Raw genomic sequence first — 27,745 nt, 5'->3', positions numbered from 1 at the left:
ATGGAGTTTTTAGGTTCAACTTTAACGGCAACTTATGCCCACCCTAGACCAACACCAACCAACTTTCTACCAGCCATCAGTACCGTGACATCAAGCTATAGGGACCGCTTCCCCCACTACAATTTGACCCATAGCTTGAGTCTTCCTTGGAGACCAAGCACATACTACAAAGTAGCTGCTGACTCACCAACCTTGGGCCCCTACTGCACCAGATCTCAGAAGGTGTCAGAGAGCACCATGCTCCCCTTTGTTTCCAATAGAACCACTCTCTTCACTCGGTACACTCCTGATGATTGGTATAGGTCCAATTTAACCAACTATCAAGAATCCAACACTTCCAGACATAATTCAGAGAGTCTAAGAGTAGATACATCTCGCTTAATTCAAGACAAATATCAACAAACAAGAAAAACCCAGGCAGATTCCACTCAAAATTTGGGAGAACGAGTCAATGACATAGGATTTTGGAAATCTGAAATAATTCATGAGCTGGATTCAATGATTGGAGAGACAAATGAACTAACTGATGTTAAGAAAAAATTGGAGAGGGCTTTGATGGAGACGGAAGCCCCTCTTCAGGTAAATATAAGACCTTATGATTAATGACTCCGTTGTTACAATTATAATTCACTGGTTGAATTTCTGAGGTTATTTATTGGTTGAATTGTGTTTTATTTCACCTGTAGAAGTCAGCCCCTATCAATAAATTTGTAACTGGTGCCAGTAATGTTAAAACAATTGCTATTTTTATACATTATACAGAACAATCATATAAGCAGAAAGAATTCTGAATGTAAAGCAAAGGAGGCTACTTAAAGAGACACCTTGGAACACACAAAATATTTAAGAGATGGGAAGATGAAATTTTCATCTTGGTCATTGATGTCCCTGGATTAATATAAACAACATTTGGGGGAAAAATACACCCATAAAACCAACTATTTGTTTAGTCTGGGTTGTAAAATGCCTGTGTATACAGTATAATTCCATTTCATGGCACAAGGAAGTGATCAAATGAGACCTTCTTTATATATATCTATAATAATAAAAGGGTAATATGCTAATTAAACCAGATGTCCTTCTGGATGTCATTCTGGACGTCCTTCCTGACAAAGCCAGGGCCAGAGGGAAGCCAGCCCAGGTCCTGGGTGCCTGCGGTTGGCCCGAGGGAAGCCAGCCTGGGTCCTGGGTGCCTGTGGGTGGCCTGAGGGAAGCCAGCCTGGGTCCTGGGTGCCTGCAGGTGGCCCAAGGGAAGCCAGCCCAAGTCCCGGGTGCTGGAGGGAAGCTGGTGCCAGCAGCCAGGGGAAAGAAGGCGTACTCTTGCACGAATTTTCATGCATTGGGCCTCTTAAAACTTCATATATATATATATAAACTTCATATATATATATAAACTTCATATATATATATATGAAGTTTATATATTAAACTTCATATATATATATATATAAAACTTCAAATATATATATATTTGATTTCAGAGAGAAAGGGAGAGGGAGAGATAGAAACATCAATGATGAGAGAGAATCATTGATCGGCTGCCTCCTTCACGCCCTCTACTGGGGATCAAGCCTGCAACCCAGGCATGTGCCCTGACCAGGAATTGAAGTGTGACCTTCTGGTTCATAGGTTGTTGTTCAAACATGGAACCACACCAGTCGGGCCAAATGAGATCTTCTTAGGAGATGGAATAGTTTGGTTGAATAGAGAAATGGGACTGAGGTTAAGCCAGTTGGGGTCATGGAGGCCACATTGCAGCTGGTTACTGGACTCTGACCAGGCTTCTGAGTGGACTCAAATTACCTCCAACCTTCTGAGTGTGTGAGGGCATTCCAACCTCATTCTATACACCATCACTGAAAGAAGATATTCTGTGTGTGTGTGTGTGTGTGTGTGAGCAAAGCTCATACCATTTTTCTTCATATTTGTGTGACTTATTTGCCACATGATAAGCTTTGCCATAGTTTATTGTTACATCTGGCAGAGTTTAGAGGATCAAGAAGCTGATATCTAGTGGGTTGAAGAGTTTGTTGGAGACCCCCACACACTGTTACTCTTTTTGTGCCACCTCCCCATTAAAAACAAGCACATACAAATACATGCAACCCACCAGAAATTTTAAGAGAGGTTGATAGACACTAATGATGTCATTTAAAAGTAACTCATCATGAATTGTTTTTTGGGGATTAGAAGCCCTTCTATACTTTCTCTGTGCTCCACTCAGTGTGAGGATTTCTGGTCTATTCTACACCCTACCTCATCCAAGCGCACTTACTTTAAATTATCCTGAAAAGTGCTCCTTTCAGAGATGACTGCCTTCAGTGAGATGGTTCTCACTTGAATTGAATTGAATTTTTTCTTCAAATTTTTTCTAGAAGTTTTTGATTATTTATTATCAACATAGTATCAGAAGGCCCTGGTTAAAATTAGTCATGCAAACTGATCCCTCTCAAAAGAGAAAATATAGATTGCCATCTCATGAGAAAATGTTAAAACTTCATAAAATGCTAATTAAATCAATAAAGTAACCATCTTTGGCCTATAAAATTAATAAAAAATTGATAACATCTAGGATTGGTAAAGTTCAGAAAGTGGACACTTTTCATACATTGCTGGTAGGACTGTGCAAAGAAGAAACTTCCTGGAAAGTGATTTAGTAATACACGTTGAAATAATCACAGTTCCTGTCAACTCATTAATCATCTTCAGGCAAATGTAAGTTGCACTATTAAAAAATTAAAGATTCACTCAAAGATTTTGTTCAATGATATTATATCTGGATTATAATGTTCATACTATTATATTTAAAAAAATTAATTTAACATTATAAAGTCACCACATATCATGAAATAGTCTTTGAAAAAGTATTTTAGCAATTACATAATGTTTTTTATACTTAATTTATGGTTAGCAATCTAAACTATTTTCCATTGGTGCCATTAATATACTTTGTCTCAAAGATTATTTTATGAATATGGCCTATCATTTAATGTCAACCTTAAAAAGCATAATATAAAATTATAAGGACACTATAATCTCTGTTTTGTTACAAACAAAACAATGATAGGAGTCTGGCTAAATCATCTCCTATTTGTCTGTATTTTTCTCTTTAATGGATAAGATAATTTTATTTTTATAATTGCCTTTTAAAAAATAATCACTTGGATTTTAGCTAAACACGTATTTTGGTGTCTTTAAAGACAATCATTTGTCTTTTTCCTTACTCTTCTTATAGAACATATTTGGAGATAATATAAATAATACCTTGAAGACTCAGGTTATTGAAGTATTTCTGTAGAAGAAATTAACACCAAGTAATTTTCTCAGATGCAAAGTTGTGGAGATCAAGTTAATGCTATCTGCTTCATTTTGTCAACTCTCCAAATTAGGAAAAATTTCAAACTACAATTGAAGAGTTAACTCTTCACCTTCTAACTAGAACAAGGGATTTACTTACTAGTAGTTGTCATGGTTTGGTTTCACCCTACATTTTCAACAAAAAGGCTTGAAAAGTTGGTATTGGGAGTGTTTGTTGACTCGTGTTAGAAGCAGGTCATTAGACACTCAGGTCACTGGTGTTAGTCAGTTTGTGTTAGAGGTTTTCCTAATCTGTGTATCTGCAGGTAGCTCGAGAATGTCTTTTTCATCGAGAGAAGAGAATGGGCATCGACCTAGTTCACGATGAAGTAGAAGCAGAGCTGCTGACGGTAAATATGGGGGAAATGCTTCAACCAGAAACTTAGCTGCCAACATGCATTTAATGTTAAAACAAAAGTGATGTTACATATAGCCACTCACAAATAAGAAATTATAACATCAAGTGTTTATAGCATTTAGAAAACAACCTTTTTAGGCTATAGAAGTAATAGATACTTATTTAGAGAATTTGAAAGATACAGAAAAGGATAAAGAAAGATAAAAATCACCTGAATCTGACTTACACAGAAATCACTATTAATTTGGGGGTACTTAAGCTTTCTTCTTATTAATCATACTTAGATACCAACTAACTTAAAGACACCCAGACATGTCTTCAAGATTAGAAATATACAGTATATATGAATTTGATTAGTGATTTTTTTCTAGATCAGTGCTCAATGGTAGTTATTATTAAATATACATGTGGGAAGGCAGCACTGTTTTAAAAAAGATAATTTTTTTAGAGCAGTTTTAGGTTCACAGCAAAATTAAGAGGAAAGCACATATAAACCCTGTAGTGACACATACATAGCAGCCTCAGTTACCAATACCCCCCACCAGAATGGTACATTTGTTATAATTGATGAACCTACATGGATACATCATCTTCACCCAAAGTCCATAGTTTACCCATAGAGTTCACTCTTGGTATTGTAGATCCTATGGGTTTGGACAAATGACATGAATCCTCCATTATGGAATCATACACAGTATTTTTACTGCCCTAAGAATTCTCTGTGCTCTGCTGATTCAGATCCCCAACCCCAATAGTGCTTTATTCATTTAAAATTTGTATTGGTTATTATTTCCACACATCATTATATATGCTTTAATACATGATTTTAATGGTTACATCGTGTTCCACTACCAATTTTTGAAAAATCAATCCTCTCTTTTTTAATAGTTAGGTTGTTTCTCTTCTTCCTCCTCCTCCTCCCCCTCCTCTTCCTCCTCCTCCTCCTCCTCCTCCTCCTCCTCCTCCTCCTCCTCCTCTTCTCTTTCTCCTCCTATTCTTCTATTTTAATAACATTGCAATGCACAAATATATTATTGATAACTACATGTATTTTTATTATTTCCTTAGAATACATTTCAAAAAATGTAACTGATATGTCAAAGGGTATAGGCGTTCGGAAAGCTTTTGGTATATAGCCAAATTGCCATCAGAATCTTATTGTTATATCTCCACTCACATTTGATTCTCCCACTATGCTCTCTTTCACCTTCCACCAATTCAATATGACTTACTTCTAAGTCATACTGACCTTCATTTCCTAGGCTTGCTCCCACAGATCTCTGCCATTCCTTAAGATCGGCCATTACATGCCTGGGCGCTTCCTAATCTCTCTCTCTCTCTCTCTCTCTCTCTCTCTCTCTCTCTCTCTCTCTCTCTCTCTCTCTCTCTCTCTCTCCTTCTCAGCCATATCCTCTATTACGCATTAGTTCTATACCCCTAAGTACCTGTCAAACATATTTACACTGGTGACTCAGTTTTTGGTTCACATTCATCAAGCCTGAAAGTGAGCTTTTCTTCTATCTTGATGCCTTCTGCTTTCTGCTTTCTATTAATGGTACCTAGGTTCTCCCATTACCATGGCATGTCTTGCTGACTCCCATCACCTCTGTAATCAGTTTCCAGCTCTTGTACATTGTTCCTCTGATTTGTTTCTCACCTCTCTCTTTTCCACTTCATTCTCCCTACCATTGTTCTAAATCATCCTTTCCTCCTTCATAGCTGATAAATGTAAAAATCTGCAAATGCCTTGTTGTCACAGAGATGCAGTAAATTATAAGCCACTTCTAACAGTTTGACTTCATGAGTTTGCCCACAAACACACTATAACATTTCTAAGAGATTTGATTTGAAACTAGGCTACTTTAGTGTTTCCTTAATTCTAGCTCTCAAAACTGCACCCTGTGAAGGCTTTTAAAATATCAGTGATTAGGTCCAACTTCCAGAAATTCTGATTCAAATCTGGAGTGGGGGCTAGGCATTGATATTTAAAAATATTCCCCAAATAATTTTAATTAACATCCAGAGTTAAGAAGCACTTTTTTAAAACTATAAAATAGTATCGATAGAAATTAATATCTAAATAAATTATCATATTATGTTCATATATTGGAAGACTTAAATAGTGCTAAGATGGTAGTACTTCCTAAAATGATCTGTAGATTCAACACAATTCCTTTCAAAATCCTCAGCTGACTTCTTTGTAAAAATTGACAAGCACATTCTAAAATTTATATCAAACTTCAAAAGATGCAGAATAGTCAAAATAATATTGAAAAAGAAGAAAGTTGGAGGGCTTCTTGATTTCAAAACTTAACTACAATGCTACAATACAAGGATAGACATATAGATCAATGGAATAGCATTTGAGAATCCAGAAATAAGCACACATTTATGATCAATTAATCTTTAGTCTGGGTGCTGAGACTATTCAAATGGGAAAGGGCTATTTTCTTCAACAAACGGTGCTTAGATAGTTGGATATCTACATACAAAGGACTGAAGTTGCCCCCTACCTCACACCATACAAAAAAGTTGAGTCAAAATGGATGAAAGACATACATTTAAGAGCTAAAACTGTAAAACTCTAAGAAGAAAACATAGGCATAAATATTTATGACATTGGAATAGGGCATAGTTTCTTAAATATTATACCAAAAGCACAAACAATATAAGAAACAAATAGATACACTTGGACATCATCAAAATGAAAAATTTTGATGATTCAAAGAACATCATCAACAAAGTGAGAAGACAATCACAGAATGGAAGAAGACATTATTTGCAAATCATACATCTGATAAGGGACTTGTATCTAGAAAATAAATAAAAAAACTCTTACAACAAAAAACAAGCAAACAAACAAAAAAACCCAGTTCAAAAGTGGGCAAAGGGTCTGAATAGGGAGTTCTCCAAAACTCCAAAGAGGGTGTAAAAATGGCTAATAAGCATAAGAGAAAAATGCTCAGCAATATTAGTCATCAGAGGAATTCAAATAAAACCACAATAAAATATCACTTCACACCCATTAGGATGGCTAAACTAAAAAATAAAATAAAAAATAGCAAGTGTTGGTGAGAATGTGGGGAAATTAGAACCATCATACAATACTGGTGGGGATGTAAAATGATGTAGCTGATTTGGAAGATGGTTAAACAGAGTTATCATATGATTCAGTAATTCTATGCCTTTGTATTTACCCAAGAGAAAAGGAAGTACATGGAATGTTCATAGCAGCATTAGTCATCACAACCATTTAGAAACAGCTAACTGCCCATCAACTGATGAATGATAAATAAAACGTGGTCTCTCCATACAATAGAATGCTAGTCAGCCATAAAAAGAAATAGAGTGCTGCTGCATTCTACTACATGAATGATCCTTGAACAGATTCTGCTGCGTGAAGGAAGCCTGTGGCCAAGGACCACACACTGCATGATTCCATTGATATGAAATGTCCAGATTAGGGAAATCTGCAGAGACTGATAGTAGATTAGTGTCTGCCCAGGAGAAGGCGGCTTGGGGATTGGAAATTAGGGATTACAGCTAAGGGGTATGTTGTTTCTTTAGTGGGTAATGAACATGTTTTAAAAATTGGTTCTGGTGATAGTTATGCAACTCTGTGAATAAAAACCATTGAATTGTACATGAATTCTGTGGTATGTGAACAATATCTCAGAAAAACTATTTTTAAAAAACAACAAGTAGCACTACTTTAGAGGCAAATATTTTCCAGGTCAGTACCAGACACTGCTTTACCTCAAAACACCAGGGTGTGTGATTAGACTAGTGGTTCATCAACTGAGGGTGCCTTCGCCCTGGCCAAATAGTTCAAGCAGTGACTGTATCTTGTAACCTACTCAAGGAAATTATATTAGCATACCTTATTTTTACCAAAACAGGTCTCAGTTTTTTTAATAACTAAGTGAATATTATAAAAAAATAGGAAGTAGCTTTAAAAGGCTTGTTTTTGAAAAATGTGAGTAGACTTAAATATTTTCTCATGAATTCTGTTGATTCTTTCAGTCAGTGATCTTCGCCAAATTCTTACAAAGTGGCTTCTCTGGGGGAACTGATCAGGACATTATATTAATGGAACTACTACATCAAGCTAACTTCTTGGACTTTGAAGCAAAATGAACCTTTGAGTGCAGATTAATGAGTAAATCAACATTGGGACAGTCTCAATGGGTTTTGGTTTCAGACATTTAGACCTTCCTGCCTCCAACCCTCCAACATTTACCATATGGCATTATTTAAATTCATATATAAAAATTATTGTTGAAGTATTTTTTTATAATAAGAGTCTCATTAAAAGTATCTTTTTCACTAAAAGTCCCAGAAATGCCCACCACGTGCATTGTGTACACAGAATAGAAAAGCTCATTAGGGTTTTGGGTTTTAAGTGGCATTTTTAAAGCATTACTCAGTGCATCTTTTGCCAACACCCACCTCAATGAAATAACTACACACACACACACACACACACACACACACACACACACACACACAGCCATGAAGAGGAAGACCATCAACACTGAAAACTGAGACTGATGCATAGGCTGCTGTGAGAATATGAGAAATCTTTGCTACCTGTAAGGGCAGAGGAACCTTGATAACATGTGTTAGGAATTTAGTTTTTCATTTACTTCATCAATTTCAAATATTAAAGAATCAGACAGTAATCACTGAAATAACTCTAGGGATATTCAACATTTTTATGTTACATAATTAAACAATAAAAGGTAAGACTATATATTGAGTAATAATTAACATTGGAATTGAAGGACTTTGTAACCAAATTAGCAAGGCAGAAATGAAAAGGAGCTATTTAATTATTTGATAGTTTAACATCATAGAAATCAGAAATGTCTATGTATCAAAAACACCATGCACAAAATATAAAGGCAAAGGCCAAACTGTGAAAAACACACCTATATATTTAACATATATATATGACATATTTGATGGGAAAATATTGACTTTTACATATAAAAACACATAAGTTAATTTTTAAAATGACGGAAAAAGTGGACAAGCACAAAAGAAGAAAGCCAAATGATGAACAAATGCATAGTCATAGCATTAACCCATGCATTTGGGCAGGTGTGCTTTTTGGGGTGTCCTATCACATTGGCAGAGATTAAGAGGAGTCATAATGGCTACTTGGTGTGGGAGCTGAGGAAGCACACACCCGCTTATGGTTGTAAATGGGCACAGCCTTTCTGAAAGGCAATTTGGCTGTACTGGTCAAAACCTGGAAAAAAGGCTACCCTTTGGCGATGTCTAAATATTTATTAAAGTTGTTCATCACAGCATTGTTTAATGTTATGGGGAAATGTTCAAGTTTAAAATTAAAAAGCAAACCACAAAACAGTGTGTATAATATGATAACTCTTCACTTGAAAAAGTTGTAACAATTTTGTGCACTTTTTAAATATCATCTTGGTACTATTTTGAGTTCCTAGATCTTCTAATGTGAATATCAGAGGAAACCAAATGTTTATTTTAAAAAACTCTGATACAACACCTGTTATATAAAGTGTATACATAACAGCAGCATCAAAATCCCACATGTGAGGTCAAGCAGAGTGGCGGGGCTGCGGGGTACAGTGGGCCAGTGGGGCAGGAAGGCTGGGACCAAAGAGCTGGGCATGTTGGAGGCTACATCATGGCCAGAGACAAGCCCCTTTTTGACTGCCTTTCCCCTCCCTGATTTACTGTCTTGGAAGAATAGTTAATATTCACTTTGTACAGCACCAGAATTTTGTTTGTATAGAACCAGAGATGAAAAAAAAACCTTGAAATCTATCCACTGTCCCAGCTTGTTCCATGATATGATTTTCTATAGCCCTATAAATAATGAATTTCAGTCTGATATTTAGATCACAATGTTATCAGGCCATATATGTAAATAAGTGGTTATAAAGTTGTTTACTTGTTTAACCAGAAACAAAATTTTCCTTCATCGATGTTTTGTTACATTGTTGACTTTGAATGCAATACTCAATAACAAAAACATTAATGTGTGTGTTTTTCAATTGAGTAGGAAGTTGATAATATTCTGTGTTGTCAAGAAAGGATGAAGCTTCATTTGGATAAGGCCGTGGCCCAACTTGCGTAAGAGCTTTACCTCATACAATGAAAACCTTATAACCACTCATACAATGTAAGATCTATTATGAAACTATACTTCTATGCCTCCCATTCAGATTTCTCATAGCTTCTTATATGAGAATTTCTTATATATGGATACACACACACACATATGTGCTCACACATGTTTTATTTGGAGATTAAAATGAGTACTTGGAATACTTGCTTTACATTTTTATTTAAAAAATAATTTGAGATTTCATAGAAAGTATTTCTGTCTTAACTTGGAGTATGGCTAAGATTTCTTTTAACTCAAAAGACTGTTACTTTTTGATGAGAGAGTGACTTGTGGGTGTGCAGCTCCCAACAGTGGGAAGAGAGATGAACTGTGGTTCACTTTCATGTTTACTTCCCATACCTCCTTAAGGACATGGCCTTCCCTGATTTCCTGGCAGAAATGCTCCTTCCTGCTCTGATCACACCATCTCAATACTCATTATGACCATTGCTTAGCAATTGAATAGTAATTAATATTTGAATGAAGGACTTTTTAATCAACATGCGTTACATCTCAACATTCATTCATCATAGCATTGTAACTGTTTATCCACCTTATTCTCTGCCAGAACACGCATTCCTCTTTTCTCTGCAATGGTGGATAGTAGAAGATGTGAGAAGGGGGATAGTAATCAGAGGAGGGACTTGCGTAGTGATAATAGCTGTCAACATAGAATATGCTGGCTGGGGCTGCTGCCTAACATGAATAGACAGATCAGTGTTCATTTGGTTATGGTCACAGAAAGAAGTTGGATTCTGCGCATACTAATGTTGTCAAGGATTCTGCATGACATCCTCAGAGTAGTGAGCCTTGTAGCCATGTTGGTACTTCTTACTTAGCCTGCCCAGCCTGCCCATCAAGACAGCTGTAAAGGTGGGGGAGGTCCAGGTGCCTGAGATGTATCTTGAACGCTTACTAGAAAGAGTCTGATTCGGAAATTGGTGACACTAGGTATGATAGTAATTAAGGATGACTCACTGCTTGTGGTTTAACTATACAATTTACTTAAGCTATAGAAACCCGGCAGTAGAGTTCCAATATCAACTTCTGGGTTCTGCTCCCTAGGAATTTCAGAATCACAGTTTAGTGAGGTTCAAAGAATTGCTTCTGTGGTTTTCTCCTGGTCCTGTTCCTTGTCCCCATTTTATTTCATAATCTACAACCTGCTGCCATCTTCTGGGTCCTTTGCTCTTCTTGGCCCAGATTGTGTCGCCCTGGACAGCACATTCTCCTCAATCTCCATTACCGACAGTCCCATGCTGCCCTGGTCCAGCCTGAGTGGGAAGTTATGTTTCTGTGTGTGCACTTGCTTGGCCTCCTTGTTGGCGATCCTTTAAAGATCTGGGTGAGATACCCACCTCACTTCCTGGGAAGGCTTCCTTGGCATCTGGGGTCCTGAGTCCCAGATATGGCCACTGGGCTGGGTCTACCCAAGGTGATGGGAGGAGGAAAGGAGCAGAGAAGCACTTAGCTTGGATCTTCACTGGAAATGGAATCTTGTTGGGCACCAACATGGCAGCCAAGATTTCCCATCTTGGACTATCAGTAGGCTGGTGGGGTGCTGCCTCCAGGACTTTCCTTAGCTCTAGATAGCTGGAGAGATTCCGAGGTCAGGTCAGGGGAGGAAGGCTGGGGGCCATCCTCGTCTGGGACAACAAATGAGAAAGGCCTTCTAATCCTCGAGTATCAACCAACAACCTGAAGGAAGAGGCCAAACCCAGAGTAGCAAGGGGAGATGCTACTAATGTGAATATGAGAGGAAACCAAATGTTTAGGCCTTGTTGTCCTTTGTCCTCCACACATGTGTACTGTTGCAGAATTCACAGAATGCAGGTGACTTGCCTGCTGCTACCCTCAGTTCCACTTCACAAATAACAATCAAAAAAGAGATCTGAAAGGTCAAGTGACTTACCCAAAGGCACAGGCTCAGTGGAAGGGATGCTGCAGCTAGAACCAGCCCATTCAATTCCGTGCAGGCTTTATTGAGTGACAGCTACATGTTAAGACTTTTTTTGGAATACAGAAATGATTAAGAGCACCTAGTTGTTCTACTTTTTCAAATACTATCTATATGCTAGTGACTCCCAACTTTTTCTTACTAGTCTAGAACTTTCTCCCAAATTCCAAGAACCTACTTGGTTCCTGCACTTGGATGTTCAGTGGACACCCAAGCTCAGCGTGTTGGCTGCATTCTGTCCTGTCCTGAGCTCCTTGTCCACAGCCTAGTTGATAGAATTTGCTCTTCCAATCACTGAACTTCAGCTCTTTATTCTCACTGATGTTCAGTCTTCTAGGAGATTCTTAGTCCCATCTTTAAAACACATCTAGGATCTGAGCACTTCTCACCTCCTTCACTGCTACCCCTCGGTCCGAGCCACCCCATTTCACCTGGGTAACTGCCCCGTCTGCTCCTGAGTCTTCCTGCCCCCTTGCAGCTATTCCCAGCCCAGCACCAGAAGGCTCCTCTGAATTGTAAGTCCGTGATCTCTCGCTTCCTCAGGAGGAAAGCCCGATGCCTCTGGTGTCCCGAGGCTCTGCTCGATCTGGTTCCCCCAGCGTGCCTTTGCTCACACGCCGCCTCCTCAAGGAGTCCTACCCGATGGCCCTATTTAACACCCCCACTCATGCTCCTGGCCCACTGTCCTGCTAACAAACCACATGACTTGCTTATTCGTCATGAGCATCACCTGTCTCCTCCCAGCAGGATGAAGGCTCCTCCAAGGAGGAGATGTTTTGTCACATTCTGGGTGTGCAGAACAGTGTCTGGCATGTGGTAGCACTGGTTGCTATTTGTTGAATGAACTCCTCCATGAGTGAAGACATGGCTGCCAGTCTCTGATGCGGGCCCGCCCCCCGCCCTGCCCCCGGGCCTGTCTTTTGGTAGTGAGTGCCAGGCCTCCTTTCTGCTGGCAGGGCAGGAAACCACCATCTCAGAGCTCACCGCCTCCTCCCGGAGGGTGGCTGCTGAAGCACACCTGCCTGGGAGCCCACCCATCTGACTCTTCCAAGCACTGACTCCTGCCCTGGAGGTTGATTTTGGCCCTTGGTTTCTATCTCCTGGACAACTCCTCAGGCCTCACGTGACCACAAACTGAGGCACCCGCAGGTCCAGAGGCTTGCTATAAGTGCCTCATACTTCTCATCAGAGCACGTCAGGGGAGGGGGTTAGGGGAGGAGTTGAGGAGGGAGACAGGCAGGGCAGCGCACATGTGGACAAGTTCCTCTAAGCCAGGGTCCTCTCTGGAACTATTTGTATTTTAGGAAGATGGGCTCCAGTCCTAGGGCTCCAGATGCTTGACCCCTGTCTATCTGCACATCTTCTCTCCTAGCCGTGGGAGGGGCATGATGAGCAGGGTTCTAATTACTCACGTGCATGGCCATGCCCAGGGGAGGCTCCTCATAATGGAAAAGTTGGACACAGTGTGAAAAAGGAGAGACCTGGAAAGCAGGAGAGGGTGGGTCTCAGCAGAGAGGACAGCTCCTCTCCCTCTTATGACATTGCTCCCCGACCTTGAAGCTCCATGTCCTCCTCTGTGTTATAGAGCGAACAGAGCGTCCCAGCACGAGCTGGAGAAGGACCTGCATGATAAGCAGGTGGCGCACCGGATCGACGACAAGTGCCACCACCTGCGAAACACCTCGGAGGGTGTCAGCTACTTTCGTGGAGTGGAGAGGGTGGACGCGACGTAAGTGGGGCACACACCCCTTCATGATTTTCATATTATTTACTATGTTTGCTCTTCTTTCAAAGGGATGCAGCTGGCACGTTAAAACAGGAGCCGTGGGGAGGCGTGGGAAGGGAATGGGCACGCCAGCGCTGGGCAAGTGTCCAGTCCAGTCGCTAAGTGTTCGCAGTCGGGCCTTGGCGCTTGCATCCTGTATTCTTTTGGAAAAGAGTGTTCCTTCTTCAGATTCCTACCTATGGAAGGAACACTTCCTGATGTAGGAAGCCTAGAAACGTAAAGGAAAGTGCCGCCTGTGTTCGATGCCCGGGGCGCAGTGGGGTGCAGGTTGAAAACAGCTTACTGGTACTGTTTTTATTACCACTGATGGTTGAACGTGGTCTGTCCGTGGTTGCTTTGCCGGGCCCTGGCATGCAATCTTGGATTCGTGGTCTTCTCTAGTCATTCCTTTTTAAAATAATCAACTCAATTGAGGTGAAATTCACCTACAATCAATGTATTCAGTGTAAGTGTACATTTTGATGAATTTTGACAGGTTTCTATGCCTATGTAGCCATGACCATCGTTTAGATAAAGAATACTTCCATTGCCCTAGCTGGTTCAGCTCAGTGGATAGAGTATTGGCCTTTGGACTGAAGGGTCCCAGGTTCTATTCCCTCCAAGGGCACATGCCCTGGCTATGGGCTCAATCCCCAGTGGGGTCGTGCAGGAGGCAGCTGATTGATGATTCTCTCTCATCTTTGATGTTTCTATCTCTCTCTCCCTCTCCCTTCCTCTCTGAAATCAATAAAAATATATTTAAAAAAATACTTCCATCACCCCTAAAAGTTCCCTTGTGCTCTTTCCCACACTCATGTCCCCTCCCCTTATAAAGTGAACCCCTAATGGGTTCTCTCCTGTGGGCTGGTCACCCCAAAGCAGCCCCTCTCCTAGTGCCCCAGTAGAGCATCAGCACCAGCTCTGACTGTTAGGTTCAGTGCTGTGACTCAGATTCAGACTCTGTGTTCCAAGGGGTCCCCACGCAGTGCCTCTGCCTTGGCTGGACATGAGCAGGAAGTGTCTTCCTCTGCTCTCCCAGGGTTGGGTGGGCTGGGCTGGAACCACTCACTCTGACCACATAGCCTTCTGTACAGGGCATCTATGTGCAGCATGAACACTTAACCACCTCCTGTAGAATGACAGAGTATGGAGTAGATAGGGTATCATTTAGGGTCACTGGGGCCTGAGCTAAAAACTCTAGCCAACAGTAAGAGTCTCGTTTGATATCACACCTACAAGTAAAGAAATGTCACCCATGAACCTACCATCCAGAGATGCCCAATGTTAACAATTAATCATCAGTCCTTCAAATACATTCTCATGCATGTGGACATAGAGTTATGCTTTTAAGTAATGGTATTTCATACATGCTGCTTGAGTAGCATGCCTGAGTAGTCAGCTCATGATATATCCAAAACATTGTTTGTGGAAATATTCTTCTGCAACATGAGCTTGCATGCTATAAGGGTTATTTTTTAAAATGTACCATAATTCACTCAGTTTTACCTTGAAGTATCAGGCTGTTTCCAGGGTTCTAGGGATTGACATAACTATTGCTGAAAATGGCCCTCGCATATACATCTTTGGGAGCATTTTTCCTTGGGGTAAGTTTTTACACTGTTTGCTTGATCAGCACACATTCGCCTTGGAATGGCAGACGGTTAGCACGGCTCCTGTGCAGGGACCTGCGGACATGCATGACCCGTCTGCATTTTCAGCTCTGGGGATGCCATGTAAGACAGAGTGACATAGTTGATACTGTATGTATATGTGAAAGCTGCTAAGACTTCAAATCTTCAGTTCTCATCACAAGAAGAAATGTGTAATTATGTATGGTGATGGATATTAATGATACTCAGTGTGCTCATCATTTTGCTATATATACATGTATCAAATCAATATGTTGCATGCCTAAAACCAATACAATGTTATATGTCAGTTATATCTCAATAAAAATATTTCTAGAAGTGACCTTTCTGGGTTATATGCATTCGAAAGGATCTCGTGTACATTGACTTTTTTTTTTTTTTTTCCAATAGCTATTGCCTGTCATCTAATCAGAACACTGTCTGGCCTTAGCTATTCTTTTTTTTTTAAATATATTTTATTGATTTTTTACAGAGAGGAAGGAAGAGTGATAGATATTCAGAAACATCGATGAGAGAGAAACATCGACCAGCTGCCTCCTGCACACCTCCCACTGGGGATGTGCCCGCAACCAAGTTACATGCCCTTGACCGGAATCAAACCTGGGACCTTTCAGTCCGCAGGCTGACGCTCTATCCACTGAGCCAAACCAGTTTTGGCTACATTGACTTTTTACCCTCCTCCGTGGTTGCACCAGTTCAGCGTTCCTACCTGCAGAAGATGTTTCTCTCCACAGCTCATCAGCAAATCATTATTCTCTTCACTCTTGCTTTTTGATAAGAGGCTTATTAATTAATATGTTGTTATTTTCCTTACTTCTTTGGTTATTCCTGATGTGGAATATTTTTATATGCTTACTAAGCGCATGTGACACATTTGTAATGAACCTACTACCCTTATACTCCATTATACTCCACCAATTCTCTTTTTCTCCCCAAAACTAGCAAAGGAGTAAGTTTGTGGTTTGGATTTATAGAAAATTGGCTAGCAGTAAAATAAGGAGAAATTAGGAAAAATTTAAATTAAGCTTTGCTCTGATGTTTGCGTTTGGGGCACTAGAGCCAGGATCAGTGTACGGGTTCTCTTGAGCAGGATGGATGATTGCCAGTTCATCATTGTCACTGTTGTCTGGCTCTCCTTCCTTTGTCCAGGGTCTCAGTGCCCGAGTCATGGGCCAAATTCACAGATGACAATCTTCTTCGCTCTCAGAGTGAACGAGCAGCCTCAGCCAAACTAAGAGACGACATTCAAAACCTCTTGGTTGTGACTGCAAATGAGATGTGGAATCAGTTCAACAAAGTAAACTTGGCCTTCACTAATCGTATTGCTGAGACTGCCGACGCTAAGAACAAGATTCAGGTTCACTTAGCAAAGGTAAGTCAAGCCCCGGTGGTGCCCTTGCTGAGCTGATGGACATTGCAGGGGCTCTGGGACCAGGACACTCACCACCCTAAGAGCAGCCAGGAGGCACATGCCTCCTGGCCCTACAGACAAAGAGAAATTAAAAACAGTACAAAGTGCACCATTTATTTTAGCAAGGCAGTCAGATGTCAGACTGAAATTGGAATCCACAGGCTTTGGGAACACAAAGAATGCACTATGTAATAAAAGCTTCCTAGTATTTTTAACAGAAACAAAAATATTATTAAAGCTTAATGAATCACTGTATGTAACTAGGAAGTGAACTTATTATTAGAACATATGGTAGGAATGTTTTCTGTTGAATTATTTCAGGCACTTGTTTTTTCTGGAATACAAAAGCAAATACTGGAAATTATTAGGTGGTTCAAAGTGTTTCTGATATTGAGCTTTTTAAGTGCTCTAAGTATAAGAGTTTTACAAGGACAATAAAATGAAGGGCTCCATCAGAATTCATATGTTTCAAGATAATCAGGGAGCTCTCCTTTGCTTGGCGTCAGTCTCAGAGCCCTTGTTTTGTCTGTGGGTTATGCTGCATCTGTTGTCAGTTCTTTTTTTAAGAACCATACAAGTCGGTCATGTCACTTGGGAGTGATGTTAGCCCCTTGAGGGCCCCATGGTCTCAGGATGCAGTGAGGTGTCGTTCCTCCTCTGGGCACTTTCTTTGGGCAACACACACTTACTGAGTCAGAGAGTGTGCTGCTGACTGTGAAGGGCAGAACGGAGTATAAAATGTCGTTTTTGTCCCCAGACTGAAGACATGTATGGAAAGGTAAGAAGCCATTTAAAGGCCTTTTAGAAGACTGATATGATGGAGTCCCTTAGTTCCCCAAACTGTACTTACCCCTGTGTTAGTTTGCTGCGGCTGCCAAACAAGGCACAGCGGGGATTCGAGTCTCACGGTCTGGAGGCTGGAAGTCTGAGGTCCAGGTGTCAGTAGGGTGGTTGCCTCTGGCCTCTCTCCTTGGCTTGTAGATGGTCATCGTCTCCCTGTGTCCTCACGCAGTCTTCCCTCTGCATGTGTCTGTGTCCTAATCTCCTCTTCTCATAAGGACACCAGTCATATCGGATTAGAACTTAATAAGTTCTAACCCAAGCTTTTACTTAGTCACATCTCCAAATACAGTCAAATCCTGAGGTACCAGGGAAATGAATTGGGGAGAGGGTGGAATTCAGCTTATCAAAGCTACATTCAAAGCAGGCACTTGAGGGGATACAAGCGTGAATGACATGTCGACCTTGTCATCTTGTATCTCACAGTGAGACAAGACATATACATAGAAAATGATGAGTTGCATCAGAAAGGTGCAGAATGAAGCCCTCAGAGCTACAGAGAGAATGTGTTTAGCAGAAGCAGCAGTTGTGTGTAGCCGTGAGAGACAGGAGCTCCAGAGCAGGGTCTTGGTGCAGGAACAGGGCAGAGGTTGCTGGGGCACAGGGGGGATCAAAGATTAGGGGACAGATTTAAGAATTCCTGGGTAAACAAGCCCTGAATCCGTATGATTATGTGAGAGCTCGGCAGGGGATAGGAGAAAGGGTGTAGCAGAGAATGGTCTGGGGACAGTATCTTGCACTGGAAGTGAGCAGGGAAAGTTAGAATGGCAAGTAATTAAGACAGCAGTTGGCCAGAGAAACTATGCCAGGTGAGGGATTCAAGGGGTGGGGGGCATCAGAAAGGCCCATCGCTGGCTTTGAGGGCACAGTCTCATGAGGGCAGCTCGGCCAGAGACAGTTCCATGGCCACCAAGTAGGGCGAGCGGGAAGTGCAGGCAGGGAGTGAGCACGTGGCAGTGAGCCTGGGGAGACAGCACCGCTGGGAGCATCCACAGGGACTGGGTGAGTGTGGTGGTAGACAGACAGATTTAAAGGAATTGGGTGATACTTGGGTGTGTCTCAGTCTGAAGGAAAGGGCAGGGCAAGTGGGAGAGTGGTGGGAAGAGGCTGTGGAGAAATGGGAGTGCAGAGGTCTGCGCTGGAGGAGAAGGGAGGGTTTTCAGAGCTTAGGGGGTGGAGGGGGTCACTCCACAGAGGATACCAGGGAGAGGGCCAGGTTTAAGTGGTGGGGGGAGGGGTTCTCTTTAAGAATAAAGGTTATAAAGTCAGGACTACAACACTGCCAGTGCCCCCCGCCCCCCGCTCCTTGCAGCTGAGATTCCCTGAAGCTAGGCCTCGATTTGCTTCAAGACAAATTCCCACCAGCAGGAAGACATCCCTGTGAGGGTAGTGAGCAGGGAGAGCAGAAGAGAAGGGGCAAGGACCAAGTGAAGTGAGGAGGGAAGTTAGGGCCACTCAAGCCTCACAGCCTCACTTTCCTCAGTTACAACTGGTGATCTGGCAAAAACATTTTAGAAACTGGTGATCTGGGGAAAAAGAGCTCTGATTTATAGCACTTGCCTATCTGATGTAAATTACCATCCTGGCTGATGTCCCCCAAATCGGGAGTCAGGAAGACAGGTGCAGGAAGAGAGAGAGCTGCCCCAGCACCGGCTCCCTGAGGCTGGGGCTCGGGCTGGGACTGGGGCTGGGACTGGAGGGGGCGGATGTGCTCAGGGAACCCATCTCCCCATCCCAGGAGGCAGGTGGGCCACCCTCCATGGACAGGCAAGAGGTAGAGCAGGTGGGAGGCACGCACAACTCAGCATCGGGCATTCGCTTCTCTCTCTGCAGACACTGCAGGAGATTTTCCAGACCGAAATGACCATAGAATCCATCCGGAAGGCCATCAAGGACAAGTCTGCCTTCCTGAAGGTGGCCCAGACCAGGCTGGACGAGCGGACAAGGAGACCGAACATTGAGCTCTGTAGAGACATGGCCCAGCTGCGGTGAGTGGGGAGGGGGCACCCCTGCAGGGGGAAAGCGGGCCCTTTGGGACAGCGCACCAGCTTGCCTGGCTCCGTGTTCTTCAGGAAAGCGCTGTCTGTGAACACACTGCGCACCTCATGAGAAAGCACAGTGATGCTCATTGCTGGGGCCCCTGATAACGGGAGCTGGTGTCCAATGCTCATGGAGTTCAGCTCACGGAGTTTGATAGAAGTTCTTAAGATGGATGTTGGTGGTGGACGCATAGCATGTGAATGCACTTAATGCCACTGAACTGGGCACTTGGAAGTAATGGAGATGGTACATTTTGCATGTATATTTTACCATAGTTTTCTTTAAAAAGGAAAAGACATCAACATTACACACACAAAAAGTGATAAACAGTTGGCCTCATTCAGAGGCCAAGGTGGATTTGGGGCTCCTCAGCTTCTGGAGTTGTCTGGAGTGTCCATTACACCTCGCTATGCATAGCAGAGTGCGCTGGTTTGCTGTGTATTTATTCTAAGTGCCTGAGACTTGTCAGAAAAGGGACCTGCATCACAGTTCCACTGACCCCTTCTCTCTACTCTTGCCCATTTGCTCTCTTTGGCCTCTTCTGGTGGTTAATACATCTGCTCTTGTCATTAAGAGTATCCTCATGATCCCTTGAAGCCCCTAAAGGGTTTTTAGGGTCATTTCAGCTTGTTCTGTTCTCAGTAGAAATTGAGACCAGCTGGTCTTCATCAGTATGTCTCCCGCGCACACATGGCAAAAGGAATCTGACACCACCGTTTATCTACTAAACACTGCGTGTATTTTATTACCATTTTAACTTTGAAGATTCCTTTTAGGATGGGCTTGTAAGTAATTGGCCAGGCCCCCCTATTCTCCCTTAATTCTGGCTTTATTTCTAATTTCTAAATGCCTGCTTCTGCCTTTTCTCTCTGGATTTCATTGTTGCTATTCTTAGGTCATAAACGCTTCTTTGCAGAGGCAGAGCCTCTGCAGGAGCAGAGGGGGAGCCCGGAAATCCAGAGCTGTTTCTGGGGAGAGATGCCAGCAGTTGTCCCTGGCCCAGGACAGAATCCCCATGTCATCATGCAGGCTTTATCCAAGGGGTAAAACGACCCTAAGCTTCACCAAAGAGACAGTGGATTTTCTGGAGGGAAAGGAAAGAGTGATCTTCGTGGGGCCGATGATGATGAAAGTAACAATACAGATGGTGATGGAGACAGTAATAGCAGCTGCACCACCAGTGATCTCACTTTGCGCTAGCCCCTGTCCTGAGCACTTTACCTCCGTCATTCATTATCTTCAGGTTACAAATCAGGAAACTGCGGCAGAAGTGGGTTAAATGACTTGATTCATGTGGCACCTGGTGGTACAAGGAGAGCCACAGTGTGAATCCAAACAAGCTGCTTGCTTCTGCTCCCCCAGCTTCCGCACTGCAGTGTTTCACTGCCCCCTGTCACGTAGCTGATCTGCTCTGACCTTAATGCCCATGTGGGTGAATCAGCAACGCAGGTCCTGCATCCTCATCTCTCTCACGAGGATGAGAGGAGGATGAGACCCAGAGCTAAGGAGGGGGTTGTCACTGCAGCACACACAGCCTGGGGGTCTGTGTCAGATGCTCAGAAGCACGCGTTAGAAGGTATGCAGACAGATTACTGCATTTCTCCCAGGGGAGCTGTTGTCTGAGGCCACAGCCACAGAGGAGTTCAGCCAGCTACATGTTTCTCAAAGGGAGTTCCCTGGAACCCCTCTGGTACAGAGCCCATTATTTAGGGCAGGCTGCGCTCACTCCAGAAGCCAGGAGGGCCCGATGGCCAGTGTGCAGTGTCTGCGCCCCCGGAGAGCACACTCATCTGGCCAGTTAGGGCTGGGCCACAGATTGTGGCTGCATGCAGCTATGATTAAGAGAAGCCAAAGTGAAGTTTCATGCTCTGAGAAACTTTCCCTCGTCCTTACACGTGGCAGTAGGATTCAGATTGCGAGCACAAGCCGGTGCTCTCAGAAAGGGTTTGGAGTGGTGGGCTGGCCTGACAAACAACGGGGCATTCACAGCGCTGAATGGCTTTCACTCTTTTCCTCCTTCACAGCCACACAGAGCTGCTTTTCCTGACTTCCTGTCGACTTTGTAGTGTGTCTACTTCCCTTGCTCCTTCACTGGCTTCGGGACAAAACCTGCTTTTGTTTCCATAAAGATTTCTTGTTAAAATAGCATTGCCGAAAATATGGTCCCAGAGTAACAACAGCAGAATTTAGCATTATTATTGGGGGAGGGGAGTATTTTTCCTCTCCAACTGATCATTCTGAAAGCAGCCCTTTGGCCTGCCAGGAGAAGAAAAAATAAGCCCACAAACTCAAAGGAGTGAGGACTGAGAAAAATTGCTGTTTTCATTTCAAGACTTTTATTTTCATTTAAAATGTTCTAAATGGGTTCTTTCAAAAGTAATTGTAAACATTCTTGGCATCATTGGTGGCAGGCCAGACCAGGCTCTGCTTCACTTAAATAATCTTGATGCATTTTTTAACTATGGTCACTTTATTTGTGTTTGAATGCAAATGTTTTTCAATTCTGTAATTCCCCAAAAATGAGAGGTTTCGGCAGGACAGCTCCCTGTGATCCGCAAGACCAGGAACCAGAGTGAAGTGTGGGTGAGGGAGGGGATGTGTTCCTGATGGCGCAGGTGGAGGGAGGGGCCTCTGCCATCTGGGTTCACACAGCAATGGGACACAGGGTGTTAACTGCCTACTTTCTATGTGTCTTAAATTCCTTTAAAAAACCCCCACAAAACCTGATATTGTAATGTGTATATTTTCAAAAGTTCCCTCAGCTAGATCTTCCACTAGACTATTGTTTGGCTGCGAGGAGTAAATATTCATATATCTTCCTGTTCCTTGGGGTTCACGGTTCCTTTTGAAGGCAGAGGCAGGCGCAGGGGCGGTGGAGACGAGAAGCAGGCCCAGTGTGACCATACCCAGCCCGGGCACGGAGCCCATCGCCGCATGTGCAGCAGCCTTCCGGGAGGCCTGCTTCTCTCCTGGTGCTATTTTATACCCCGGGGTCCTCACCAAAGACTTAGTTTCAATCCAACGTGACCTAAACAACAACTAAACATGCTCTATATCTGTTCTCCTGTTCTGTGTTTAGCAATCCCAGACTGGAAGAAACTTAGCACTGAAGTTTCCATCCCATCCCTGCCCATTGAGAGTAAGAAAACAGGCTCAGGGTCTAAGGCGAAAGAAGATGCATGGCGTGGGTATTTCTCATGGCTTATTGCTGCTTCTATGAGCCTGGGGCTAGGCGGGGGGAGGGGGGCTTTGCAGTGTCCTTCCTCTTCTCAGGCTGCCTGCAGGTGGATGGGAAGCTGAACCTTCAGGCGCCTCCAGGCCCCCTCCAGGCTTCCTCTAGGCCCCTCCAGGCCCCTCCAGGGCCCTCCAGGCCCCTCCAGGCCCCCTCCAGGCTTCCTCTAGGCCCCTCCAGGCGCCTCCAGGCCCCTCCAGGCTTCCTCTAGGCCCTCCAGGCCCCCTCCAGGCTCCTCCAGCACAGTCTCCATCACTTGGGGTCTGGTTCTTGTTCTTGAAAGATCCTGTGGACTTGGACCTCTGGGTAGTGCCCCACCTCCCAAGGTGACCTTCCTAACTTGGGACATTGAAGTTGGTCCTCATCCAACAAGCATGTTTTGCATGCCTGTCAACTGCCGGAGGGGCTGCTGGATTCAGCCTCAAGCAAGATCGGCTCAGGACACTGGTGCTCCTGGAACACCCACACTGTGGATGTGAGGAAGAAGTCTGTCCCTATGGACTCTGAGGACGGCATACATTAGCAGATGGGGGAAGGTGGGTGGTAGGTAAAGTGCTGGGCTGAGGGGATGGAAAAGGTGAAGGCGCTGAGGTCAGGGAGAGCAAGCACGTCCCAGGGCATGCCAACAGAGCACAGGAGAGGACTCTGTGGCACATGTGAGGCTCTCTGGGAGATGGAATAACAGGACTATGACTGAGGGATGGGCTATCAGGAAGAGGGCCGGTCACAATCATCAGAGGGTTTTGGTTTCAGCATTCTCAGGATGATGTTTCCATTGCCTGGGATGGGACACACAGGTGGCCTGGGTGCTGGGGGCCCACCTGCTCCATGCCCTGCGTAGACCTGAGTCAGCCACATCCTAGCATGGCCAACAGGAAGGGTGAGCCCAGCATAGGGCGTGGTGGGACACTCCGGGAGTTTGTGAAAAGGTCATGGTGTGATGGTTGCACTGTCCAAGTGAGAGGTGGTGCTCCCAGTTGTGTAGGTCAGCTAAGTCATGTCAGAAACCTCCCTGAAAGTCAAAGAGAGGTCAAGTCCCTCAAATTTGTGTTTCCTTTTTGAAAAAGATTTATTGTTTTCTTTCTGCTTTTAAGAATAGTATTAGTTCATGATAGAAATATCAGAAAATGAAATAAGAAATAAAAACCATCTTTAATTCTTCATGCCATCGAGGAATAAGCAATGTTAGCTATTTGTCATATTTGCCACCAAACACAAGAACAAAACTGGGATCTTTCTGCATGTAAGATTTAATATCCTGACCCAACCAGCATCGTGCTGTGGGCTTCTTTCCCTACGGCAAGCACAAGGTGGTGGTAGTTGTTGTTATAAGCATTGTTTGCATACTATTTTGTCATCTGGCTATAGCATATGTTACTATTAGACATGAATACTTTTCCTCTAATTTTGTCATACTCTACTACTCAGTACAAGATAATACTGTGAAGAAATTATTTTGTTATACTTTTATGTCACACTTTTCATCTTGCTGACTTTTTTTTTCTCCAAAAGTTTTTTTTTTTTTTTTTTTTTTGTGTGTGTGTGTGGTTATTCTGATTTTAAAATAAATTCAAATAGTACAGATCTATATAGAATACAAAATGAGGCTCCCTCTCCTGGCCTCTCCACCCTCTCACCCCCAACCTCAACAACAACTGTGATTTGTGCAGCTCCTTAAATAAGATTACACTTCTCCCTGTAGGAAAGGAGTGCATAACGGATTTTGAGTAGAAAAATTGTTGCTTTGGTGCCTTTTTAATAATCATAACAGGCTGTGAGAGCCCACATGGGGCCTGGCACTATACTGGCCCTGTGGCAGGTTGCCAGATTTTGCAAGTTAAAACAGGACAGCCAGTTAAATTTGAATTTCAGATAAATAATGATTAATTTTTCAGTATATATACCCTAAATATTGCATGCAACAACCTAAAAATACTTATGCTAAGTAAAAATACTTACACTAAGTATTATTTAGCCTTAAAAAGGAAGGGAATTCAGACACCTGCTGCCACATGGACTGACCTTGAGGACACTACGCCAAGTGAAATAAGCCAGTCACAGAAGACAAACACTGTGGCTCCACACGCATGAGGTCCCTACAATGGTCAGATTCATAGAGACAGAGGGCAGGAAGGTGGCTGCCAGGGGTCGGGGGAGGAGAATGGGGAGTTCATGTTGAATGGAGACAGAGTTTCCATTTTGCAAGATGGAGAGGGCTCTGTGAGTGTATGGTGGTGATGGTTGCAGTTAAAAATACTCAAGATGGTAAAATTTTATGTGTATTTTATCACAATTAGGAAATACTTATAATTAAAAATTACACATGCATCTGAAATTCAGATTTAACTGGGCATCCTATTTATTATGCAGCAACCCTACACTTTGGGGATTACAGATAGAAATGAGGTGGTCTCAACGAAAGGGGTCCAGTGTGTTGAGGCCAATATCCCGGTCTCTGCTTCTGTCCTTTTCTCATAGGGAGCTCAGAGACCTAGTTCTTCGTATGGCCACCGAGGCTCCCCACTTCCTCTTAGCTTCCTGTTGTGTGCAGCTATGAACACACGTGGCCGAGGGCCCCTGGAAAGCAGTTCACCAGTCCTCTGGGCCTAATTTCCTAGTCTGTAAAATAAGGAAGCTAGGCTCAATGACCTTTCACATTGATTTTCCAGTTTCAAATTTCTGGGAAGCTATTAAATTGCCTTGGTATAATGATTTTAATATGGTCTGAATATTTTTTCTATGATCACAAAATCTTTTTCTGTCTCTAGGATGTCCACATCACTTTTATTCATTGTCACTGTATTCTTTGTATTACTATATTTTAATTAATCTCATGTACCTCCAGTCCACTGATAAATGAACCCCAAAATGAAGAAAACCTTAACTTTGAATAACTGGTTAAAATTTGGTGAATTTGAAGTTGTGTTTTCAACTGAACAGAGTCAAGCAGGGAAGCAGCATGGCAATTAATAGGAGTGGGTGGGGATTTCATGCAAAACCTAAGGTCCTGGTACCTCAGTTTCCTTATCTGTAAAATGGTAATAATCACAGTATCTACTTCAGAGTGTTGTCATTAGGATTAAATTGTTTGATCATGTAAAGTACTTAGGATAGAATATGTATTTACTACCTAGTAGCATTTAATATGTACTATATTATACATACAATAAAGTAGTTGATAAATGAGTTGCCATTATTATTATTACTAGAGGCCCAGTGCACGATATTCATGTACTGGGGAGGAGGGCAGTCCCTCAGCCCAGCCTACACCCTCTCGAAGTCCGGGACCCCTCGCTCCTTACCACCTGCCTGCTCGCTGCTCCTTAGCACTGCCATGGAGGCGGGAGATGCTACCGCCACAGCCACTGCGCTCACCAGCCATGAGCCTGGCTTCTGGCTGAGTGGCGCTCCCCCTGTCGGAGCACACTGACCACCAGGGGGCAGCTCCTGTGTTGAGTGTCTGCCTCCTGGTGGTCAGTGCGCGTCATAGCAACCGGTCATTTGCCTTTTGGTCAATTTGCATATTAGCCTTTTATTACATAGGATTATCTTTTTATAATCTGTTTCCTATTTTCCTCTTGAGTGATTATGTGGTTATCTCCCCTGGATATTATTGGCCAAATCAGTGGGTAGAAGAGCTCTTAATTGCTCTTTGGGAAGAGAAATACTTTCTAAATGTAAACACAGTGGAAGAAATCAGAAAGGAAAAAAGAGATCTGGCTTAGTAAAAACTGAGCTCTTGCCTGGCCAGCATGGCTCAGTGGTTGAGCATTGACCTATGAACCAGGAGGTCACGGTTCAATTCCCAGTCAGGGCACATGCCCAGGTTTTGGGCTCGATCCCCAGTGTGGGGGTGCAGGAGGCAGCCAATCAATGATTCTCTCTCATCATTGATGTTTCTATCTATCTCCCTTTCTCTCTGAAATCAATAAAAATATATTTTAAAAAAACAATAACAAAAACATCACAAAATTAAAAGGCAAAAAAAAAAAAAAATATTTGCCACAAGCATAGCAGACAAAAAAATCAATGTGCTTGATACTGAAAAAGCTCTCTGCAAATGAATAAGATAAATAGAAATATCTCAGTGGAAAAAGGAGCACAAGCCAGAGAGAGAATTCACAGAAGAAATGCAAAATGACCAACAGACATTTAGGAAAGGTTCACTAATAAAGAAATAACAATTAAAACAATATCAATTCATAGAACTTGAGGAAATGCTGGATTTTTCCATGAAGTAAAAAAAAAAAAAGAAAAATTTCCTTTTTGTTTTAATGAGAAATGTGTCATGTTTTTTCTATCATCACAACCTGATTGAACTGCAATTTGTTTCACAGTTTATGTAGCTGATTTTATTCATTATTTTCATGTTCTATTAAGTTTTCGACATTTACAAGTATATTACTCTGGGACCTTGAAGCATTATCTTGGGGTGTTTAAAAGTTTAGTGTGTGTGTGTGTGTGTGTGTGTGTGTGTGTGTGTGTAAAATTTGCTGTTGTCCCCAACATATGCTTAGTTTGCCTTTGGGGTTCTGGGTGTAGTGAATGGGTGTGGCCCTGGCCCCACACCAGTCTTGCTTCCTCTTTGCAGTCTTGCAATATGAAGTAGTTGTGATGCCCGTGTGCCTCTGGGGACTCCATCTGAGCCCAGCAGCAGCCACACCTCCAATAGGAATTCACTGACCACGCACGTCCTTAATTCAACTAATAACCACTGTTGGGAATGTGACCTCTGCTAATCTAATCGGGTGCTTCTTCTCTCTTGCAGCCTTGTCAACGAGGTGTATGAGGTGGATGACACCATCCAGACCCTGCAGAAGCGCCTGAGGGAGGCCGAGGACACCCTGCAGTCTCTGGTTCACACTAAAGCCACCCTGGAGCACGACCTGGCTGTCAAAGCCAATTCTCTGTACATCGACCAGGAGAAGTGCATGGGGATGCGCAAGAGCTTCCCCAACACCCTCCGGCTGGTGGGCTTCTGCTAG

General features: G+C 42.9%; 1 protein-coding gene across 1 annotated transcript; it reads left to right on the top strand.

The window, feature by feature from the left end:
- On the top strand, positions 1-27,745 carry TEKT3 (tektin 3; the record flags this gene model as incomplete). The annotated part of the gene is made up of 7 exons (XM_080678288.1): positions 1-579; positions 3,624-3,707; positions 9,762-9,832; positions 13,409-13,552; positions 16,387-16,609; positions 19,322-19,476; positions 27,529-27,745. 7 exons carry the CDS (start codon positions 1-3, stop codon positions 27,743-27,745), a joined length of 1,473 nt encoding a protein of 490 aa, XP_080534414.1.

This window comes from Plecotus auritus (genome assembly GCF_963455305.1).
Source record: "Plecotus auritus genome assembly, chromosome: 7".
NCBI lineage: Eukaryota > Metazoa > Chordata > Mammalia > Chiroptera > Vespertilionidae > Plecotus > Plecotus auritus.
This window is presented reverse-complemented; position numbering and strand designations above follow the sequence as displayed.